At 40.7% G+C, this 24,682-nt stretch overlaps 1 protein-coding gene across 2 annotated transcripts; it reads right to left on the bottom strand.

The window, feature by feature from the left end:
* Positions 1-13,363: 13,363 nt before the first annotated feature.
* Positions 13,364-24,609, bottom strand: SDHD (succinate dehydrogenase complex subunit D). Of its 2 annotated transcripts, XM_065881335.1 has the most exons (4): positions 24,499-24,609; positions 21,811-21,927; positions 18,937-19,081; positions 13,364-14,321 (listed from the first exon to the last, which is right to left on the bottom strand). In XM_065881335.1, exons 1-4 carry the CDS (start codon positions 24,548-24,550, stop codon positions 14,156-14,158), a joined length of 480 nt encoding a protein of 159 aa, XP_065737407.1. In that variant the 5' UTR covers positions 24,551-24,609; the 3' UTR covers positions 13,364-14,155. The 2 variants fall into 2 exon arrangements, with proteins under 2 accessions (XP_065737407.1, XP_065737408.1); XM_065881336.1 differs by lacking the exon at positions 21,811-21,927 and having other exon boundaries at positions 14,156-14,321; positions 24,499-24,550.
* Positions 24,610-24,682: the final 73 nt, after the last annotated feature.

Below are 24,682 nucleotides of genomic sequence, written 5' to 3' on the forward strand. Positions count from 1 at the left end.
CTCTCACTCAGAGCCATGCACACTAAGGAAACTGGAAGAGGGGAGGGAAGATATACGCTCTCCCTTGGGCAATGGAGAAAGGAGTCACAATTCCACAGTCAGGAAAAGCCAATCAAGTGATTTCTTTGGGTAATTTCTGCTGTAAGTGATTGACTGCCTCCACTTCAAGTCAAGAAGCAGCATAATCTTAAAGTTCTGCCCCACCAGGCATCAAACTACACTTAGAATCAATTATCTTAGAACTTGAGAAATAAGATTTCTGTGTCCCCTGTGTAAAAATTCAGGTTTGAAATTAAAGGTTACTTTTCATTGCAATGAGGAAAAGAAATGAGGTAACTTTCAGATATAGATTTTGAGACCTTGAGATAGGTAATCAGATTACTAACTAGTCCTACCAAAACAGTCACACTGCATCCCACCATGCCCTCCTTTTTTTTTTCTGAGAACACAGGACTGCTTCATTCTGAAGCATCCCCAAATTAGAATGAAACAGCATTTAGTTTTTGCTACGGTTCTGAGTCCTTTTCTTAATCATCTTTCCTTATAGTTAGATATTACAATATTCCTAATAATTCATACATTTTAAAGCACATAAAGGAAAGGTCAAATTAAAATGGATTAACTACTGTGATTATTCAAATAGCTACAGCTACCACTGCAGTATTGCCAGAGTACTACTGCCTTAGCTCACCCTTGCAGCTGCCAAATTGAGCAAGAGTTTGGGGGATTTCCACCCAATTTCAAGGGAAATGATCTGAAGAGAAAGTTATATTCAGATTAGGCAGCTCTGCTACCCATGTGACTAATCTTGGTTCATCAGTTTCATGTGCTCTGCTGACTCACTTCTCTATTTAAGATGTTTATTGCCCAGGAAATAACACTTACGCCATCAGAATCCATTTCCACTTTGAATGATGCCAGAGTTACAAAGCAGCACGGGAAAAGGCTTAAATCCTTATGTGTGAGTTACAACACAGATGCCAGCAAAGGAGAAAAAAAGTTTTACCTTTTACAGGAATCCTTTGTATATTTGGCATTATTGGCCAATGTTGAGAAGTAAAGCAGGAATAGGGGACTGACCAGACTGGGCTCCCGTTTATGTGAGCCTTGGTGGGATCGCCAAGGGTCATGGATTATAGGCTTCAAGTTCAAGGATCAGGTCCTTACATTTGTCCTGTTACCTAGCAGAGGTTAAGTTTTGGCTGTGCTCTTAAGAGACTAATCTATAAGCCAAAATGCTAATTTATTCAGTTTTTATGCACACGCACACACAATAAAACTGTCAAATGGAAAAAATGCCAGTGTTCATTAGTCAATATGTTCACTTCCCAGTTTTCAAGAGATCTATTTAAAATCCAAACCATGATCAGAAGTTTACTTTTGAGTATAGTATCCTGTCTATTGCCTTATGTGCCTCCCTGTTGAGCCTGTGAGCTCCTGGAGATCAGGAGCTGTGTCTCTTTGGTCTTTATATTCCCAGGGCCCAGCACAGTGCCTGGTATATAGTAGACACTGAAATATTTTTTAATATATGAGTAAATGAATAATAATGATTTGTGTGAAATCTCTTTGCAAATTATAAGGCGCTATATGAACAAAGAATTACGACTATGAATAAAGACTTACATCATTAAGCTACAACGGACTAATGTACCTATCTTCACAGTAGGAGCAATGAAGTGTGAAAGCAAACACTAGGAAGTAAGTGAAGATGCACATGTATAAAAGCAAAATTAATGTCATAATATCAATGTTTTTAGATAACATTGTAAGAGATATAAAGTACAGAAAATGAGGTTTTAAAATCATTTTAGGTGACAAAAATATAAGAATGAATTGATGTGAAGAGAGAGAAGGGAAACCCCAAAACTAAAACTTCAAACCTCTGCATCACATGTCTACAATTCAGAAAACTTGGTTCTCTGCCTAACAGGAAACTGGGCAATGTCTCCAAAGGAGATTGTTTAAATTTTTCTGTTTGCATTTCTTTTACCTTGAAAACTGGGAATGAGGAAAAACAAAAATACGGGTCAGTCAGTGAATGTAAAATTTTCAGAGAATATTGTCAGGATCACCTTACCTTAGAAAAAGATAGAGGTCATACTGATTGTGTTTACGTGAGATGTTGAGTATACTTGGGTTAAAATGTACACCTAGTCAGAGATAGTCTCTAGTGGTTAGACCCTGATCTGGCCAAAAGAATATTTTGAATTTTTTAACGTACTAGGTAAGACAAAAAAGCTAAATAAAAAGTTATTGAATTCCCCAAGCCTCTAAGCCACAGGAAGAAATAAATCAATGACAAATAAGCCCCTAATGTGCTGCAACAGCCTTGAGAGAGAAGAATGAGTGATGGTCATAGTTTGGGAATGAGGAGGAGGTGCCCTCCTCCTCTATGGCTTGGCCATAAACTTGGCAGAGCCACTGCATGGTTGAGTCATGGTTCAGGAAGCGCCATTAATTCAATATCAGCCATCAGTCACATCCATCTGCTTAGGGGAAGAATATTTAGACCAGAAGCAGGAGAGTTGGTGGACAATAGAAAGTGCCATTTCTTTCTTTATTCACATCTTAGTTTCTTTTTATTTTAAGTGTAGGGTTGTTTTTTTCTTTTTTTTAATCTTAGTAAAATATTGAGATAGGCCAGGAAAGATTTGGATAAGCTAATTCTAAGTCCTTTCGCAAAAATATCCCTTTCTTTCCACTAGAAGGAGCAGTTTTCTTGCTTCTTGTCCAGTTTCTCTCTCAAAAGTACCACTCTCCACCCCTGCCCCCGCTTCAAGAAAAGAAAAAAAATCATACCTGTAGCTGGGATTTTTTGTTTTGTTGTGTATGATTTAGAGTTAGAGTAGGAAGCAGGGAAAATCTTACTAGGGCAGCATTTTTTAGAAACCACAATTCCTCATATACTAGATTAGCTGGGACTAATAGAGAAGCAGGCAATAGGAGTAAGGGAGAGATGCAACTTCAACAGAGCCGAAGTATTCTACGTAAAAAGTTGCTAGAAACTGGGAAAGAGGCTGGGACCCATGCATATCGGTCTTCCCTCCAGTTACAGATTTTAAAGAAAGAATCAATTACCATGCCACCGGACAGAAATCAGAACAAAAGGAAACCTTCACTCACACTGCCTTGTAACAAACACTGAATTTAAATAGCTATCAATATGTTCAAAGTTGAGAACAGAGAAAAAAAATCAGCATGGAAGCTATTAAAAAACAAAACAGGGCTTCCCTGGGGGCACAGTGGTTGAGAGTCCGCCTGCCGATGCAGGGGACACAGGTTCGTGCCCCGGTCCGGGAGGATCCCACATGCCGCGGAGCGGCTGGGCTCGCGAGCCATGGCCGCTGAGCCTGAGCGTCCAGAGCCTGTGCTCCGCAACGGGAGAGGCCGCAGCGGTGAGAGGCCCGCGTACCGCAAAAAAAAAACACAAAAAACAGGGATTCCCTGGTGGCGCAGTGGTTGAGAGTCCGCCTGCCGATGCGGGGGACACGGGTTCATGCCCTGGATCCCACATGCCGCGGAGCGGCTGGGCCCGTGAGCCATGGCCGCTGAGCCTGCGCGTCTGGAGCCTGTGCTCCGCTAATGGGAGAGGCCACAACAGTGAGAGGTCCGCGTACCGCAAAAAAAAAAAAAAAGAAAGAAAGAAACAATAAAACATGAGAAAGGAAAACAGTATTCCAGAGATTCAGAAGCTTTCCATACATCTGAATGACTTTTTGCTGGAGCCAGGAAAAATTATAGGAAATTATTGAGCATCTTAAGTGGAACTGAAGAAGACATGAATGTATGGGAATGTGGAAAAAGAAGAAATAAGATAAGCAAAATTTCAATAATTGTTGAACCTGGGTGACGGGTGCTTACATAAGTTTTCAAATTTTTATAGCAAAAGTTTCTATAAAACTAAAAACTGAAGATCTACTAGAGATAATAAATTAAATCGGCAAAATTGCAAGATATTACAATACATAAAGCCACAAAAAATAATTTCATTTCAATATATGAGTAAGAAAACACGATTTTTAAAATCCCATTTATATAGTAAGAGAGAGCATATTGGGAATAATCTAATTTAGGTAATAAAATCTACTCAGAGAAAAATGATAAAACTTATTAAGAGAAATAAAGGAACCCTAAAACAGATAGAGAAATACTCAAGTACAAGAAGACTAACTGTAGTGAAGAAGACAATGCTTTTCAAGTTAATATACAGACTTAATACAGTACCTAAAGCAATATCACATTAATGGGTATAGGTTAAAATTTCTTATTCATATGCTTCTTTGTCATAACATTTCTTTTAAGCTCTAGGGTCTTATGTATTAACCATATTTTTTATTGTCTATGTTTTACGATGTTTCGACATCCTTGGGGGACTTGCTGGCTGGGGAAGGGACTGCCTGCCCTTCAAGGCTAGCTGATTCCTGAGACAGCTGGCCGATGAGCCCACTTTTCCTATACAAACCAACCAATTCCAAGCCCATACCCCCAACCACCTCCTTTATCTAGAGCTCACACACATAGCCAATATTTCCCCTGCCCTAAATCAACCCAGGGCCAGATACCAGACAACAGAGACAGACCTATCCCCCAAAGCCCACTGGAATTACTCAACCAATCCTAAAATATTTTCCTTTCCCTGCCCTGTCTTTCCCACAGAAAACATAACAAAGGCTGTGGTCTGTGCTTTTCCTTCCCTCCTCTCTGCCTCCAACACTGGTGCATCCCCTGTGGCCCTGAATGGCATGACATGCCTTTCATTTCTAGGGCAACTTTTCTTACAATGGCATTGACCTCTCCGTGTTTTTATTCAGTCATTTTTATAAATTAAGAGCTGGGCACAAATGATCTTACTTTTCTGCATTCTCTGGCCATCATGCCTAGCTTGTTTTTATGTCTAGTTCTTTTTTCAGAAGCAGCTGCTACTGTAAAAAAATATTTATTTACAACGTTATGGTACTGTTGAGCATCTGTTGATCATTCACTAACTGCACAATGCATGAGTTCTGTTTATAACCTCTTCCACACAGGCGTGCACTAATCATTTGCTGATTAAAAAAAAAAAAAAAAAAAAGAGAGGCTACAGAAGCCACAGCTTGTTCATACATTCTACAACTTTTTCCTGACTACTTAGCATGTGTTGGACAGGGTGCTGAGTGCAGGAATGGAATACAAAAGTATCTGAGACATGATCCAAGCCCTTAAAATATCAAAATTCAGCTGGGTATGAAAAACATGAACAGAAAATTTCTAAATTATAATAAAATGTAAATTTAACTTAGAGACAGCTCTTTTGCTTTCACATCCTTTTTAAGGTTCTCCCAGAGAGCTGTTTCACAGACATAATGCTGATACTAAAGTCCAAATTATAAAAGTGCTTACTTATTTTTCCAGAGGAAGGAAAGTGGTTAGTAGGTACTTTCTGAGAGTGAATGAAAGAAAACTATACAAGATTCAGAGTCAAATCTCAAGACTTGTGGAGATTGTTCTGTTTTGCTACTGTTGAAGGGGAAATATGGTTCTGCTGCGTTTCACTTGGCTTCTAAGAATAGTTGCATTTTTTTCTTTTTAAACTGGGAAGCATGGCTGGAAACCCAGAGGGAAAATATAACACACACATTTTTGTCAGGAAAGCTTCACATTATATGACAATAGCAAAACTTTTGCCCATCAAGGAAGTATATAAATACAATTAAATTCCTATAGCAACAACTTTAATTTTAAAACTGGGTTAACATCCTGAGAATAATATGTAACCAAATTAATTCAAAAGGGAATCTAAAACTCTCTAGTCAATTAAACAAATAAGTTGGGGATAGAAAAAGGCAAAAAAAAAAAAAAGATGAAGAGACACTGATGGAAACCACGTACACACACAGTTCTGGAGGATGAGAGACATGAATAAAAAATGAGGCAGAGGTGGCACAGAAGAGGGGGAAGGTCATTCCAGGCAGAGGGTACAGGAGATGCAAAAGTATGACAACGTTTTTTTTTGTTTTGTTTTGTTTTTTTGTGTTACGCGGGCCTCTCACTGCCGTGGCCTCTCCCGTGGCGGAGCACAGGCTCCCGACGCGCAGGCCCAGCGGCCATGGCTCACGGGCCCAGCCGCTCCGTGGCATGTGGGAGCTTCCCAGACCGGGGCACGAACCCACGTCCTCTGCATCGGCAGGCGGACTCCCAACCACTGCGCCACCAGGGAAGCCCAATGATAACATTTTTACTTCAGCTTCTGATTGCTTCCACACCTGTGACCATGCACCCTTGCTCATTTTCCTCTTAGGCAGCACCTTAACTTCAGTTCATTATAGCAGATGTTTTATGGTACCCACCAGAAGCCTCTCTTCACTTTCACTACAACTATTAGCGCACCTTTCAATGGGCTTGCCTGGGAGCTTTACTATTGCTCAATCCTTTCCCACACTGTAACTTTAAAATGCTATGTGGGGAAATTAAATGCTGTGGGAATCTCATTCTCTATTCTTTCTCCTTGGACTTACCTTGTGAACTTATTCACATTATAGCCCTTTACAGTCTGTATCATAAACTTCCACTTACTTCTCTGTGTCCCCCACTAGACTATGAGCTCCTGGGGTGCAGGAACTCTCTTTTTTTCTGTGAATATTAACATATATGTTGAACAGAACCTGACAGGACATCGAATGACTCTACCTCCCTCTTTCTCACAAGATCCATCAAGCTGATTTGTTGTCTTCACCTTTTCTGCTTTTCTGCCTGTTTTACTATAATATATAACCTCCCCAATTGTGTTATTAAGCCTTATCATCTTTGGTAATCACATAAGTGCTTTGGTATCTAATTATGGTTTTAGTTATTAAGCAAAGTTATTGCTCCTTTCATGTATTTAAAAGCCACTTGTCTATCTTTAACCATTGCTCAGTTTTCTATAGAGTTGTTTGTCTTTCTCACTGATTTATTTTCTAAAACACCAGTTAATTAATCTGTAAGTCAATCCATTAAAATGATATTTAACCCATTAAAAGGATAGGTTTGGAGTCAGATAAATCTGTGTTCAATCCTTGTCTCTGGGTATATATTGTCATTTCTAAAATGGGAATGAAGATAATACCTCCTGTCTCATAGAGACACTCATAGAAATGTCATGAGTACTAAATGAGAAAATTCACAGTGTACCTGCTATATAATTATAGGCACCATTTAATGTTTACTATCATTGTTATTATTAGAAATAAAAACACTAACACAGTAATGAATGTTTATATTGGTATAGCATTTTTAAATGTTCTAAGTATTTTATCATCTTTTAAAATCTTTAGAGCAATCCTGTAAAGTAGGTAGGACTTTGCTGAAATAATGCCTCACTTGTGCTCTCTAGGCTCAAAGAATGAATAGAGTTGCAGGTAAGGTTTTTAGGTCAGAGAGGAGAGAAGACAAAGTCCAGGTAAGCTAGGTTTAGGAGCTAATTTAAATCACACCTTGTACGTAATGAGAAAATGCAATGCACAAGGCTGATCCTGAGTTCGACAAATATAAAGAAACGCTGGACAGGGGTTTTGCATAGTGAAACCTAGATGTCACCTAAAGTTTTCCACATTGCATGGGATATTAGATCCCCACCCCAACCCCCAAGATTTCTGCGAATTCCTAGGAGGCTTACATTCTCATATTCATTTCTGGCTCCAAACTCCTTCTTCCAGTGAATTGGTAGAGATTGTGGATCATCTTGGCATCTAACATGTGCTCTGTAATAAGGATATTGCTTTGACCCTGATAGAAATTCACTCCTGATATAAAATATCCAAAGTAGAATAAAACAAAAACATTATACTCTTTCAAGACATAGTAGATATTACCAAAACTATGTGAGGGACAAAAGAATGAATCATGTTGTCAAAATGGAAAAAAAAATTCAAATTGCACACAGACAATCTTGTCCGTCTTTTGGTCACTCCACGACCAGGAATTTTTTTCCCCGGCTATTGTTTCCCCATTGTCCCCCAGATCCCAGCCTCACTCCCTCTTGCCACCTCTTTCCTTATCTGTCCCTCTGATCTCTCCTCTTTCCCAAGTTCCTTCCTGGATTAGTTCTAGGAACTTCAAATTCTCATTCTGTTTTGCAGAACAATTTTTCATACCCCTCAATCTTTGCTCTAAAACTTGCCTTTCACATTTGCCTTTCCCAATCATTACATGCTCAGCAGAACAGAAGGGATTTTCATGTAACTAATGTTTTTAGAAGACTTCCTTTGTGTGTTGGCCCCATTCTCTCAGTTATGATTATACAACACATTTTTTTCCTCCATTACATCATCACTTAAAATTTCATACAGTAGCAACATATTTGTCTCCATGTCTGTCCCCAGCGCTCAAATGCTAACAATAAGTGAACACACTTTCTGGAGAGTAAGGATGAAGGAGGCTCCAGATACCAACATGCTTTAGTCTAAAAACAAAGATTAATATAACCAGCCTACGTCCGCTCACTACTGAAACCCACCCAGCTAATTTCATCAAAGAATACAGAGCAGGAAGAGGCCAACCCTAGCAGGATGATAAAATACGCACTACCTGCGTGTGCACTGTTTTATTTTTTTAATTTATTTTTTAAAATAAATTTATTTATTTTATTTATTTATTTTTGGCTGCGTTGGCTCTTCGTTGCTGCGCGCGGGCTTTCTCTAGTTGCAGCTAGCAAGGGTTACTCTTCGTTGCGGTACACAGGCTTCTCATTGCAGTGGCTTCTCTTTGTTTCAGAGCACGGGCTCTAGGCGCGCAGGCTTCAGTAGTTGTGGCACGCGGGCTCTAGAGCGCAGGCTCAGTAGTTGTGTCGCATGGGCTTAGTTGCTCCGCGGCATGTGGGATCTTCCCGGACCAGGGCTCAAACCCGTGTCCCCTGCATTGGCAGGTGGATTCTTAACCACTGCGTCACCAGGGAAGCCCCACTGTTTTATTTTGTTAATCTATTTTTCTAATTGGAATATATGTTCATTGCCAAAAAATAAACATTACAAAAAGATATAATTAACCATTGTTAATAGTATATGCATATATATATATGCACTATATATACACACAAATTTTCAAAACAAAATTGGAATCAAATTATAACTGCCACACTGTTTTTAATTAAAATATAGGAACATAACTTACACATCTTAATTTTAAAGGTTAAATGTTTTTATGATGTGTGCACTTTGGGAGAAAGACAAACTATGAGGAACCTTCTACTAAAATTATTCCTTTAAGTCACATTGCTTGGAATGTTACATTATATCAAAACAGAACCCGACTATATCATCTTCATCAAGCAATGGACACTTCTTTAATAAGCTATGGTAGCCCAAAAAACAATCTGAACCATTAAGGCATGGTAGAAGATCTCAGTGTGTTGCCATCTCTCTGAATGTGTTAAATGGATCACATTTGCTGCAATGAAATAAACTGTTGAGACTAAAATCTGCAATGAAGTGAAATGTGAACCTTATGAAGAAATACTAAGATTAGGAGGCAAAAAGGCTTATAATTCTTTTTTTTGGGGGGGGGGTACGCGGGCCTCTCACTGTTGTGGCCTCTCCCATTGCGGAGCACAGGCTCCGGACACGCAGGCCAGCGGCCATGGCTCACGGGGCCAGCCGCTCCGCGGCATGTGGGAGCATGTGGGATCTTCCCGGACCGGGGCACGAACCCGTGTCCCCTGCATGGGCAGGCGGACTCTCAACCACTGCGCCACCAGGGAAGCCCCAGTCATTTTAAAAGAGAAAATTGGTAGTACAGAATAAGATTGATCTTTAAATATAGTTTTTGTGCCTTTATCATTCTCTTGAATCAGTCTTAGCAAAAGTTCCTCACTCCTGAAAGTTTCCTGTTGTGCATATTGTTACTCTAAAGCAAGATGTTTTATGTATTTTGGTATCTTTGACTTAAGCCTATATTTAATAACCAATATTCTCCGACAGGTTTTTTTTGTTGTTGCTGTTGTTCATTTCCTAAACTCAAGGCTTAAATTCAGAATAATAAAATTGTTAAGAGGACTTTTACATCCAAACTTTCTTTGGGGTGTCCTAGATGACTATAGTATTTTCTTACCTCATGAAAGGAGAGATACTAAAAATATTAGTTACGTTTTGTATTCTTCATACTTTGGTTAGCTAAAACACTATATGAGCTGACTTTTTTTTTTTTTTAATTTATTTATTTATTTTTGCCTGCATTGGGTCTTCATTGCTGTGCACGGGCTTTCTCTAGTTGTGGCGAGCAGGGTTTACTCTTCGTTGCGGTGCAGAGTCTTCTCATTGCGGTGGCTTCTCTTGTGGAGCAAGGGCTCTAGGCGCGCGGGCTTCAGTAGTTGTGGCACTCAGGCTCAGTAGTTGTGGCTCGCGGGCTCTAGAGCATAGGTTCAGTAGTTGTGGTGCATGGGCTTAGTTGCTCCGTGGCATGTGGGATCTTCCCGAACCAGGGATTGAACCCATGTACCCTGCACTGGCAGGCAGATTCTTAACCACTGAGCCACCAGGGAAGTCCCATGAACTGACTTTAAAATATGCAAGAGCTCTGCTATGGGCTACAGATGTTCAACAGGACTTTTCTTTCTTTAATAACCTATATTCCATTAACCTCTTAATTTTGGACATTCCTAACTATGATAAACCATTCTTGTTGACATGAAAGACAGACTTGTGTTTTAGTGATACCTTACTCAAAAGTAGGAACCACATAAGCTACCTTTTATAATATTATTTCATTGTCTGCTTCCTTTATAACTATTGAGTGCCACTCCAATCTAAATCTAGTTGCCATACTTCCCCTTCATGATAAAGAGTAATTTCAATATTGTTCAACAGCTGTTAAACTCTAAGCAAGCTCAGCCACGTTTTAAAAGTTATTCTTGTTGTTTAACATTCTTAGGTGCGTCATAGCAAAGTAATTCCTAAAATTTAGTCTGTCATACTGACAAAAAATGCAAGTCTACAAATTCTCTCTCTTCCTGGATATCTCACAAACCCAAAACTTTTGTAGTGACCTATCCCTCCACTACCATATCTAATTTTCCTTCAAAAATTAATGACACGACTTCCCATTTTTCACTTTTTACAACAAAAAAATTGGGCTAGGCTCGCTCCTCTCTCGATCTTTCACAGCCCAGTATAACTTATTGATTCTAAGTTCTAGATAACTCTTGAATTTATTTTCATCCTCACTACTACTACCTTCAGAATTCATAATTGCTTTCTGGATCACTGAAATAACCTGTTTCCTCCTTCAAATCCACACTGTGCACAGCTGCCAGCACAACCTATTTAAAATAAACATCTGGGGCTTCCCTGGTAGCGCAGTGGTTGCGAATCCGCCTGCCAATGCAGGGGACACGGGTTCGAGCCCTAGTCCGGAAAGATCCCATATGCCACGGAGCAACTAAGCCCGTGTGCCACAACTACTGAGCCTGTGCTCTAGAGCCTGCAAGCCACAACTACTGAAGCCCGCGCACCTAGAGCCCGTACTCCACAACAAGAGAAGCCACCGCAACGAGAAGCCCGTGCACCGCAACGAAGAGTAGCCCTCGCTTGCCACGACTAGAGAAAAGCCTGTGTGCAGCAGCGAAGACCCAACGCAGCCAAGAATAAACAAATAAATTAATTTATTAAAAAAATAAAATATACATCTGACCATGTCATTTGCATAATTAACAATCTTCAGTGACTCAGTTCTCTCAATTACTTACCATGGCATAGAAGGTCCTCTACAATCAGTCCCTCTCTACGTTGCAATCGTACCGAATCACGTGCAATCTTCTGCCTGATCTATCTACCATCCTCTAGCCTCCTCACACCTCACCCCAGCTTCCTTGGCCTCGTATCAGCTCCTTATCTTTCAGAATCCAGGTCAAGACTCTTGTCTCCCATGAAACTTGCAAGCAAATTCTTCCTGTACCCTTTGTTACATCACTGCTCAATGTGCTTAACTATTCTTGCACTTATTACACTGTACTGCAATCATTTATCTGTTGCCCCAATTAGACTATGAATTCTTTCTAAGGGGAGAGAAATTCCTACCTCTTTAGCCACAGTACCTGGCACAGTGCCAATCACACAAGATACTTAATACCTACCAAATGAATGTTGACTTCTACAATATGTTTTGAAATTGACTACTTTCCACTGTCACTATCTTCTACCTCTATCTTCTTATACATCCTTCTGCCTCTAGTTCATCAACCTTCCTAATGCTGCCTAAATTCCTTCTGAAGCACAATTCTGATCATGTCCTGCCTAACCTCAGAAGCGTCTTATTGCTGTTAGACCCTGCCTCATCTTCGCTGCTGCTCCAGCAACTCACAGCAACCCACTGATTTTCCAAAGTGACAGCTCAGCTCCAACCTAATTACAAAACTGACCAGGACGTGGGGCAGGTCCACTCTAACCAGCCTCCACTCTAACATTCAATCATGCTCTAATGAAGCTTATTAGCATTAGACACCCTTCCAAAGCCAAACTACGATCTGATGGTATTGGTGACAGCTACTCTATGGAAAAATCCATTTCCCCACTCCATGTGACAGCAGTGGTGTACTGGGGGCTGGAGGGATGGGGGAGCAGTGGGGGGGTGGTGAGGAATGACTCTAAGCGGGATCACTATAGAGAATTTTAAAACAATAACGAAACTGACTAAAGGTCAGTCCGCTTTTTTATCATCATAATGAACCACCAATTCTAAACCAAGTCAGTAATAAAATACTCCTCCCTGCCAAGGCGGACTGGCCCACCACCATGACTCCTTGGTGAACCACTGCTACTCAGGCATCACCCCCTTCTGAAACCTTTAACCTGCCCCAAAACGGAATTAACCACCTCTTCCTAAACCCTTAATAAATATCCTACAAGGTTGTAAGCACATTAAGGGGACCTTATCTTTAACCTCCAGCATGAACACTTACCCTTCTAGCCAGCTCCCCTTCGATAGTTTGCCTCAGTTATCCAGTAAGGTCCTCAGTGAGTGAAATGCACCAACTCCCATTTCATCTACATTGCTAGAAGAAACCCTCATGCATTACACTCATCCCTTAAGACCGGACTAACTGCATACAGTATAAAATTTGAATATAAAGGCTGGCAACCACAGAACACCATAATCTGGACCTAATTCTGATTCCTACTACTTAATCTTATTACTTTCCTCATACCAAACTACTTATACTCAGTATATTTCTGCCTATTACATGTAAGTCTTTTCTGTATTACAGTACTTTGTATCTGATTTACCTAACTGCTAAACTCAGAAGGAAATTTAAACACTCAGTCCTGTTTCCATGCTATAGATGCAATAGACACTCAGTTCTACTGAATAAAACTATGGACAATTAAGACATAAAAGAGTAGAATAAATTTTTATTATACAGCATTTTTATTTTTAAAAAAACTTTACCTTCATAGAATACATTTTCACATTAGAGATTCCCACGGTGGGAAAACAACAACTTATTACTTACAATTTTATATTTGTGAAAAGATTATTTTAGGACCAGTAAAATAAACACATTTGAGGATTAAGTCTCCATTTAGAACCTGTAACAATTTGAAATGTCTATAAAGGGACCTCTTCCCTACATGAAACTTCTCTATATTCAGAAACTCTCCAGGCTCTTCTTCCTAGGATCTAGAAATCAGTAATGTGAAATATCAGCATTTCTAATTTTCAAATCTCCCTAGGACACGTAACCATCAGTAACTGGTATCGACTGAACAGAGGGGGGGATGTTTACAAAAACGAAACACTGCCTAATTTTCTGCGAAGTCTTTACTTATGAATTAACAGTCGTTCCCTTTCTCCATCATCCTAGGACAAATATAGAAGTTTGATCAAATACTGAGAGTAATAAAGCTGAATTCCCTTTAAGAGTCTGATAAATTAACAGGCAAAGGCTCATATATAATGTTTAGTTATACTGTGAGTCTTCTGAGAAGCTGTGAGACACCCCATTAACTCAGTCTCACAACTTCTTGGATACAATTTCTCTCAATCTTTCTTCAAAGATTAAACTCTAAACATAACTAGCTGATTAGGAGAAGAGGTTTACCAGCTGACTAATCTGTTATTTCCTTCTTATTGTGAGTTGAAATGGCATCACATAGCAGAGGCAAGCAGGTGTACAATCACTTCTCAAGGTGTTAAGTCTAAAGGGTCAGAGCTTCCACAGCATAGCCACGGCTTTGCAGATGCCCACATCATGATAGTTGAAATAACAAAGCCCAGCAAAGGTGAACACCGAGAGCACCAAGAAGCCTGCCTTGGCAGCTTTCTGCAACGCAGCCCCTCGAACATAGTCAGTAACAACTTGTCCAATGCCCCTAAAGAAAAAAAAAAATCACAGTACAAATGAAAAACCACAAGTGATGTTAGAAGGCTATTCGGTTAACTTGGCTGCAAAAAAAATAATCAGTCAAGGTCAAAATGCAACTCATGGTAACAAAACTCACAAACCAAAATGAAGGAATCAAGTGTACCCTAACAATATAATAAAGACACCTTCCTATCCTTCAGATTCAATTTTCGAGTCGTTTATATCAAAGACAGTAACTAATTCCTACTCTATTTATAAAATTTTGGTTTTTATTTTTAAACCCAAACAAATGGCCTACAGACTTTTTCATTAATTGAAAAAGAATTTATTAAGCAGATATTATGTGCCAGAATCTGTTACAGATGTTGAGAGTACAGCAAATAAGACAGCATTCCTGCCCTTATGGAACAAACATTTTAGTGAAGAGAAAGAAAAAGTACATAAGTGCTATGAAGAAATATTTTAGAAAGGATGGCTTGAATGAAAAGAACATCCCAAACAAAAGTAACAATGACCTTGGCATCTCTGAGGAATCGTAAAAAGGTTATGTGGCTGGAGAACAGGGAGACCAGAAGGCAGGGGCAGATCGCATAGGGGCTTGAAGGTCATAACAAGGAGTTTGAATTTTACTTGAAATACAACGGGAAACCACAGCTGTGCTTTAAGTAGGCAGTGACCAAAGTAAGCAGTGACCTAATTTTACTTTTTAAATAACAGTTCTATTGAGATATAATTCACGTACCATAAAATTAACAATTCTGTGGCTTTTAGTATACTCACACAGAGTTGTGCAACACCATCACTGTTTAATCCCAGAACATTTACATCAGAAACAAACTCTGTACCCTTTAGCCCATTAGGCAATCACTAATTTGTTTTCTGTCTCTACATATTTGCTAATTCGGGACACTTTTCATAAATGAAATCATACAATATACGGCCTTTCGTGTTGAGTTTCTTTCACTCAGCATAACACTTTCAAGGTTCAGCCATGTTGCACCACGGATCAGCACTTTAGTCTTTGTATGGCCAAATAATACTCCTTTGTAAAAACATATCACATTTTGTTTAGCTATTCATCAATTAAGACACATCTGGACTGTTTCGCCTCTTTGGCTATTATATAATAACAACACTGCTATGAACATTATTGTACAAGTTTTTGTGTGCGTGGGGACATGTTTTCAATTTTGGTAGGTATACACCTAAAAGTGAAATTGCCGAGTCATATAGCAACTCTCTGTTGTTAACTCATATTATAACTCTTTGTTATAATAACTTTTGTTAGACCTGCCAAACTGTTTTCCAAGGTAGCCGCAACATTTTACATTCCCAGCAGAGATATATGAGGACTCCCACTTCTCAACACTCATTATTGTCCATCTTTTTGATTACAGCCATCCTGGTAAAGTGTAAAGTGGTGTAAAGTGGTATCTCAATGATGTGTAAAGTCGGTGTAAAGCGTAAAGTGGTATAAAGTGTAAGGTGTAAAGTGGTATCTCAATGAGGTTTTGATTTGCATTTCTCTAATAACAAACAATGTTGAGCATTTTTTCATATGCTTATTTTCCATTTGCATATCTTCTTTGGATAAATGTAATTTTACCTTTTAAAAAGGTCACTCTGGCTATATGTGGTGAAAGGACAGTGCGAACAGAAGGGTGGCAAGAACAGAAATAAAAAACTAGTTAGGAAGCAGCTGTAGTAGCCTAGGCAAGGCTGCTGGCTTAACTTGGCTCAGACTGTGTTCTGAGGAGAGAACTAACACAAGCTGATGGACTGGTTGTGGGGTTAAGACAAAAAGTAATACCTAGAATGACTCCCAGGATTTTTGGCTTGAACAACAAGATTTAATTGAATTAGGGAAGAACGGGAGAGAAGGAGGTTTTGAGGGGAAATCAAGAGAGATTTCGGGGGAGGGGGGCGGAAAGAGTGATTTTTGGCAATATTAAATTTGGGATGACTATTAGACATCCAAGTGGATAAGTCGGTCAGACAACTGGAAATACAAGTCTGCAGCTCAGGAAAAGAAGTCTGATCTGAGCTCACCCTGGAAAAGTGTGTAAACAGAGAAATTTTAAAAAGCCTAGAATGAGCCTGGAGATCAGACCTTTATTATTCAGAGGTCAGACAAGAGGAAAAGGAGCTGACAGAGGAGACTGAGAAAGTACAGCTGGTAATGTAGAAGAAAACAAGGTGAGTATGGCATCTAGGAAGCCAAAGAAAATTTACTTAAGGAGAAAACGGTCGATTAACTTGAATGCTGCTGAGTTTCAAGTGGAGGACAGAGAATGGACAACTGGATTTGGAAAAAATTAAGGTCTTTAGTGATTTTGATAAGAATGACTTCAGTTACACAGTTGGGATAAAAAGCCCAATTAATGTGGGTTAAAAAAGATGGGATGCTGGGCTTCCCTGGTGGCGCAGTGGTTGAGAGTCCGCCTGCTGACGCAGGGGACACAGGTTCGTGCCCCGGTCCGGGAAGATCCCACATGCTGCGGAGCGGCTGGGCCCGTGAGCCATGGCCGCTGAGCCTGCGCGTCCGGAGCCTGTGCTCCACAACGGAGAGGCCACAACAGTGAGAGGCCTTCGTACTGCCAAAAAAAAAAAAAAAAAAAAAAAAAAAAACAGCAGATTGGATGCTAAGGAACTAGTGCACAATTATAGACAATTCTTTCAAGTCTTTTCTGTGTATGTTTGAAAAAGGAAGAGAGAATCAGTAAGGTAATTGGAGAAGTCAATCGTAATTTTTAGAATGTATGACTTTAGGGCTTCCCTGGTGGTCCAGTGGTTAAGACTCCACACTTCCACTTCAGGGGGCACGGGTTCAATCCCTGGATGGGGAACTAAGATCCCATATGCCACATAGCACGGCCAAAAAAGAAAAAGTATGACTTTAGATTTATCTCTTATTCTGATTTTTCACCGATTTAGATGGATCTCCTTTCAAGAAACACACATCAGAGAAATCCTACTGTAGCTGTGAGCTAGTATTTCCATATGCAACTGGAATCTTTTATTGTGAGAGGTCTATCTGGTTAAAGGGTAATTCTAACCAACCCTAGAAAACTAGGTAAGCAAAATCACCTTTAATACTAGCTAGAAAATGATTCTGACAAGTTACTTAACTTCCCTGGGGTTTAGTTTCTACAATTGTAAAACAATAGGGTTGGTTAAGATACTCCCCCAAGTGCTTTCAGTTCTAACAATCCAAAAAAAACCTCCCCCACCCATGACAGCATATTGTCCTTGCAAAACAACATACAAGGGACAACTTACGGAACCCAATTGTTATTAACAAACTTTCTAGAAGGTTCATTAACTTAGAAAGTCTAACAAACTACACTGGGTAAAATAAATAAAAACTGGAAATTCATCCATTCGACAAATATTTACTTAGTGCTATGTGTGAGATACTGCCCTAGGCACTAAAGATACAACAACAAATAAAAACAGTCAAAACTATTACATTTCTTTTTTTAAAAAGAGCAAAACTGAACTATAGTGTCTAGTGATGCACATTTGGGTAATAAAACTATGATGAAATGTAAGAAAACGATTGCTATAAAAATCAGGATAAAATTTTTTCTGGTGGGGGGGATGTTGAACCATTATGACTGAGATACAACACAAGGAAGAGGCTCCTGCAGTAGATGGCAAAGGTCTATTTCTTGACCTGGGGGGGTATTACTGTTATAATAATTCACGAAGCCATAGATTTGATTCTTATGATTTTCTGTATCTGTGCTTTCATTCTTGTGAGGGGAGACAAGAAATATACAAGATAATAAACAGATGATAAAGTATATTAGAATGAAGTAAGTGCTACTGAGACAATAAAGACAGGGGAGAGGGATAAGGAATGTTGGGAGAGACACTGCAATTTTGAGTAAGTCGTTAGAGACGGCTTCATTGAGAAGGTAACATTTAAGATGTGAAGGAAATGAGGCAACAAGCCAAGTACATAACTAGGAAAAGTTTCAAGTAGAAGGAACTGTAAGAGTAAAGCCCTGAGGCCTGGAGTGACCCAGGTGCGTTCAAGAATTAGCAAGGAAGCCAGTGTGAATGTGACAGAAAATCGTTGCAAATGAGGAAAGGAAGAGGGGGCAAGACCATATAGAGTCTGTAGATCACTGTAAGAACTCTGCCTTTTAGTTTAAGTAAGATTAGGAGACAATGAAGGGTTTCGAGGAGTGTCTGGACCTGTCTTAATATTTTAACAGGATCACAGGGGCTGCTGTGTTGAGAACAGACAGGAGACCAGTTAGGAGACTACTTCTGGAATCAAGCATGATGACCAGGTTTGGGGCTTGAACAAACAGAAGAATGGAAACGTCATTAATTCAAATGGGCAAGAATACTGGAGGAAGAGATCTGGGGAGGATCAGGAACTCAGTTTTATGACATGCTGTGTTCAAAATGCGTACAGATATGAAAGCGAAGACATCAAATAGGCAGGTGGATACATAAATCTGGGCATATAAATAGTTTACATATGTTTTAAGGTTCTCTTCAGATCTTCAGTATCTCAACCAACTTCTCCCTCATATGCAATAGTGAGACAAGCTCACAGCAAACAAATTGAGCAGACAATGTAATACTGAAAGGACTGCTCTACTTGCCAGTGACTATGAAGAGTGAGGGCTGCAGCCAGAGAGTAGTCCACCGCAGAGCAAGGATTCAAATAAGCGGCTGGAATTAGGCCCAGGAGCAAAACACTGACAACCCTCTCACCAGTCCAGTGGAGAGACGCAGCCTTGGAACCAGCTGTAGAAAGGAAGGACGAGATTCATAAGAGTTGCAGGGGGAAACACACATCTCAATATTTGCCACAAAATAACCCACTGACATAATGGCAAACAGAATGCATGGAAGACTTAACTCTGAGCATAAACAGGGTAAGATAAAGGTAAGTGAGAGATGCAATCTCCTTTCTTTGAAGTCTTTCAGCACAGGGTGTCTCAACACCTACATATGTTAATTAGAAGACAGATCCACTTTGCTTATAGGCAAGAAGATGGACAAAATATCTTTGCAGAATTACCAATCTTGGACTTCAGTGTAATAGACAGATACCTTATGAATATAAGTTGGTGACACCTATGGAATTCCTTTAAAACATCACTCTTTTGTTTACACCTAATCAAAAGTAAAGTAATATTGTAAGTAAAATAATATTAAAGTAAGTAAAGTAATATTAAAAATCCTCCCAAAAGAAAATTAAACCAGCCAACTCAAAGAGAAGCAAAGTTCTCGGGCTTCCCTGGTGGCGCAGTGGTTAAAAATCTGCCTGCCAGGGGCTTCCCTGGTGGTGCAATGGTTGAGAGTCCGCCTGCCGATGCAGGGGACACAGGTTCATGCCCCGGTCCAGGAGGATCCCACATGCCGCGGAGCCGCTGAGCCTGCGCTCCGCAACGGGAGAGGCCACAACAATGAGAGGCCCACGTACTGGGGAAAAAAAAAAAAAATCTGCCTGTCAATGCAGGAGACACGGGTTCGAGCCCTGGTCTGGGAAGATCCCACACGCTGAGGAGCAACGAAGCCCATGTGCCACAACTACTGAGCCTTCACTCTAGAGTCCGTGAGCCACAACTACTGAAGCCCACGTGCCTAGAGCCCGTGCTCTGCAACAAAAGCCACCGTGATGAGAAGCCCGCACACCGCAACGAAGAGTAGCCCCTGCCCACCGCAACTAGAGGAAGACCGCCCACAGCAACGAAGACCCAACAGAGCCAAAAATAAATAGACAGATAGAAGCAAAGTTCTAATGTCAACTTGTAGGGTCATGGTTCTTCTTCTGTTCCGTTACTTATAAATAGCCAAAAATAGATATGGAATGTGAAAACTTCTTTTATTTTTTTTTTTATACATTTGTTTATTTTTATTTATTTATTTTTGGCGACACTGGGTTTTCATTGCTGTGCACGGGCCCTCTCATCCAAGTTGCGGTGAGCGGGGACCACTCTTCGTTGCGGTGCGCAGGCTTCACACTGTGGTGGTTTCTCTTATTGCGGAGCACGGGCTCTAGATGCACAGGCTTCAGCAGTTGTGGCTCACAGGCTCAGCTGTTCCGCGGCATACGGGATCTTCCTGGACCAGGGCTTGAACCCGTATCCCCTGCACTGGCAGGTGGGTTGCTAACCACTGGACCACCAGGGAAGTCCCTGAAAACTTCTTTTAAACAAGTGAAAATAAAATGGGCTTTAAACATCTCTTTGAGAGCCTCTACCTTTTTTTGGTTACACACCCCATTGGGAATCTAATAAAAGGATGGAGCTACTTCCTGGAAAAGTGCACATAGATACACACATTAAAAACTGTGTAGGGGGACTTCCCTGGCAGTCCAGTGCTTAAGACTCTGCGCTCCCAATGCAGGGGGCGCAGGTTTGATCCCTGGTCAGGGAAGTAAGATCCCACATGTTGCGCAGCGTGGCCAAAAAATTAAAAAAAAAAAAACTGTGTAGGGACTTCCCTGGTGGCGCAGTGGTTAAGAATCTGCCTGCCAGTGCAGGGGACACAGGTTTGAGCCCTGGTCCGGGAAGATCCCACATGCCGCAGAGCAACTAAGCCCGGGCGCCACAACTACTGAGCATGCGCTCTAGAGCCACGAGCCACAACTACTGAGCCCACGTGCCTAGAGCCCGTGCTCCACAACAAGAGAACCCACTGCAATGAGAAGACCGCACACCACAATGAAGACTAGCCCTTGCTCGCCACAACTAGAGAAAGCCTGTGTGCAGCAATGAAGACCCAATGCAGCCATAAATAAATAAATAAATAAATAAATTTTAAAAATAAAGACTGTGTATACAACTTTGGGGGACCTTCCTTTAGTCCCATGCACCCCAAGTTAAAACCACTCTGCTAAATCTAACTGAACAAAGTTCAGAAACAAAAACTTTTCAAAGATAACATAATTCTAAAAAGCAGGAAAACTATACTTGCCTAATTACTCATAACTCAGATGCAATTATAACTGGTAGACTTAAGAATCAAAAGAAGTCTTCTCTGTAAAATACTGATCTTTCTAGACTTTAAAAATGAAATATAGTTAACTTGTTATTCACCTACAGATTTTCTAAGATTTAATACCTAAACAGTATTCATCCAAGAAATGCCATGATTTTAATATCAACCTAAATAAAAATAAGCATGTCAATTACAGCTATAAATATGCATGATTTTTTAAACTGTCTACTATTCCAAATTATTTGGATCTGGCTCCTCTCCATTAGCTACATAAATAAAAGTAACTAAACTATATTGAACAGACTCCTCCTACAGAACTATTTTCTTTTTAAAAAATTTAAAAATTTAAAAAGACTTAGACCAGAAGTTTCTGTATGAGTGTAAATGGCATGATTCAACCACGCTAGCATTGTGTGCCCAGGTGTAGGCTAGGTCTTCATTTGACAGAGTTGGACACAAGAGTTCCTCTCAGAGACAGCAAGTCCTGCCAAAGGCATGATAATCAGCCCAGATGAAGATGGACATACAATGGTGGCTGGGTGACAGGTGAATGTGCTGTATTCCACACCATCCTGGGGCTGATCGGTCCTGGAGAAATGCTGAGACATGAGCCGGTCTGACCACTGGGGTTCGGAGGAAGAGAGCTAAGGAAAGAGACATAAGGGGGATCATAAGCACCTCTCCTTTAACAGGATTGACAGACTTTCTAAATGACCATAGGCAAGCGATTTAACCCCAAACAGGGAATGACCAACTCATCTGTAAAATGAGGATAGCGTCTATTTCACTGGGTTGCTATGAGATTAGACTAAGTAGCCATGGAAATATTGAAAAATCAATGAACACTTACATAAAAGGGCTTCACTTTGACTAATTAAAAAAAATAACTTGTAGCTCCTTTCTTCTCCCATTTATTCATCTATTCATCCAACAAACATTTAATACATGCAAGATTATGCTCTGCACTAGAGCAAGAGAGATAAAAGACAAAGTCTTTGTCTTCAGGGAATTCAGTCTAGTTTGGGAAATACCATCTTCCTTTTCAAGATCAATTTCTCTGCTTGCACTCTTGAACCCATCCCTTTCTGTCCTCCTTTAGATCTTGTCTCTTGGTTTAAAAATAGGCAGACCTAGGTACACCCAACCCTACCAATGCTGCTGTGAGACGATGAGCAATTAAGTTAAATAGGCTCTCCAAGAGTCAATGTCCTCTCTTTTGTAAAATGAAAATACTGGTATTTACTTCATAATACTCCGTTGAGAATTTTAAAATATATGCAAAATGTTCAGCATAATTCCCAGAATGTTATAAGCACTCGATAAAATGTAATTTCTCTCCTGTATCTTTAACCTCTCCTTCCTTCCTACTGACCATTTTCCCTCAACTGATGTAATACAATTAACCCTTCCCTTGATCCTATGTCCTCTAATGCCGACGCACTCTTCCCCTGCTCCCTTTCTTCACTTTCCAAACATGCTTCTTTAAAGTGTTGTCTAAATCACCTCAACTTCCTCATTTCCTTATCATTCTTCAGCTCTGAAACTCGTCTTTATCCCCACCAAAGCTGCTTTAGTAAGTCACCAATGGTCTCCTGTGGCCACATCCAATAGACACTGTTTAGTCTTCATCTTATTGGGCTTTCTGCATCACGTGGCACTGGTGGCCTCTCCTCCCTTCTCTTCTCTGAAAGAATTCTCTTCTGCTTCTCCTTTTGATTCTCTCCTCTGCAGCTGCTCTTAAATGTCTGCCCAGGATTCCATCATCTGCCCATTGCTCTCCTTGCTTCCTATGCCCACCCCTAGACATTTTGTCCACTCAACTTCTAGTGCCTTTAAGCTGATGAAACCCAACTCTGTATCCCCAGGCCTGATATCTCTCCAGAGTTTCAGAAGTTTAAGTGCCTAGAAGGCCTCTCCCCTGAGATACCCCACATGGTCCTTAAACTTACCATGGCAAAAACTAAAATCACCCTTCAACTCACTTTCTCATTTAAACTTGCCCCCCATCTACATGCTTACCACTTTATTTAATGACATCCCAGCCACTCTTTCACTTTACCCAGAAATCTGGAAGTCATGTAGGACATTCCCTCTAAATTCAGTCAAATGCCAAATCATACTGATGTATCTCCTAACATTTCCTGAGACAATCTTCTCTTATGTACAGCTTTCCAAGTTCAGGACCTCACCATCCTTGCCAACACGGCTACAACAGTGTCTCAACTCGTCTCCCTGACTTATGTCTTAGCCTGCCCCATTTCCCATGATGGCCATCTACCACACTGTTACCAAAGTGGTCAATGTAAACTGCAAATCTATGTCAAACCTTTCAAGGGCTGCCCTTCACACGAAGTAAAATGCATACTCCAAATCAAGACAAGTTCTTCTGTGATTTGACTTCAGTTCACCTTTCCAGAACCATCTCACTCCTCATCTTGAGCTTCACCCTCTAATATCTGATTTGTTTTGTTTTCTCTCATAACAAGCAGCTTCTACACCTTCATCATTCTTTTGCTCATCCCAGTAGCCCTAACTGTAATGCCCTTCTTCCTGTGGCCTTCCTTACCCTCAACACTCAAATCAGGCACACCTTCTTCAAGAACCCAGACAGGGTGTTCCTTCCAAAACACACAGCTAATATATTCTTCCTCTGGACTGGCATACAATTTACTTACTGCACAGTTTTCACTTTATGTTGCATTATGCTTATATGTGTTTTCTCTACAAAAACGAAAACTCTTTGAGGGCTGGAACTATGTTTTTTCACATTTGTAACCCAACCATACTACAGTGCCTGGTATAACACAAATGCCCACTTCTATAATTATCGAACTCAGCTCCAAGGGAAATAGGCAAGACGTGGATTGGGACTTTGACCCTGACACTCTTTTGCGATTCAGGGAGGGAGCACTCTAAAAACAGCGAATGGGGAGAAAAAGAGAACTCATGTGAATAGCCTCTGCAAGACTATAACTTTCAAATTACCCCATCACCACGTCAGCCCAGAGCAGGGGAGATATGCTCTCGGGTGAACATCTGGGCCCGCAGGCAACGCTGGTGATGCCGTGGTTTCGGCAGGAGCCAGAGCTGCCACCAAGGGAAGGAGGAGGGACACCCCCGCCCCGCCCCACCCCACCCCCGCTCAAAAGGTCTCACCGCATTCCCTTCCCCGGCTGGAGGTTGTGCTAAACACCTCCAGCTGCCAGGATCCTCACCTCGCCCACCTCCGGCACCGCAGAGGACACTCAGCCTCCAGAGAGTCGCCATGTCGCTCGGGAAGGCTCAAGGTCATCCAGCAACCCGGAAGCAGTCATATGACAACATCCACCCGCAACGACGAAAGAAAACGAGGAAACGGAAAACGCCGGGTGAACCGGAAATCGGTGTTGGCTCGGTCCC

The sequence above is a fragment of the Phocoena phocoena genome, chromosome 8 (assembly GCF_963924675.1).
Source record: "Phocoena phocoena chromosome 8, mPhoPho1.1, whole genome shotgun sequence".
Lineage (NCBI taxonomy): Eukaryota > Metazoa > Chordata > Mammalia > Artiodactyla > Phocoenidae > Phocoena > Phocoena phocoena.

Excerpts from the sequence above, each read along its gene's own strand:
- SDHD (XM_065881335.1), bottom strand. The coding sequence starts at position 24,550 with ATGGCGACTCTCTGGAGGCTGAGTGTCCTCTGCGGTGCCGGAGGTGGG. Across the intron at positions 19,082-21,810 it reads CCTGTCACCCAGCCACCATT|CTGGTTCCAAGGCTGCGTCT; the intron begins GTATGTCCATCT and ends TCCTTTCTACAG. Across the intron at positions 14,322-18,936 it reads CTCACTCTTCATAGTCACTG|GGGCATTGGACAAGTTGTTA; the intron begins GCAAGTAGAGCA and ends TTTTTTCTTTAG.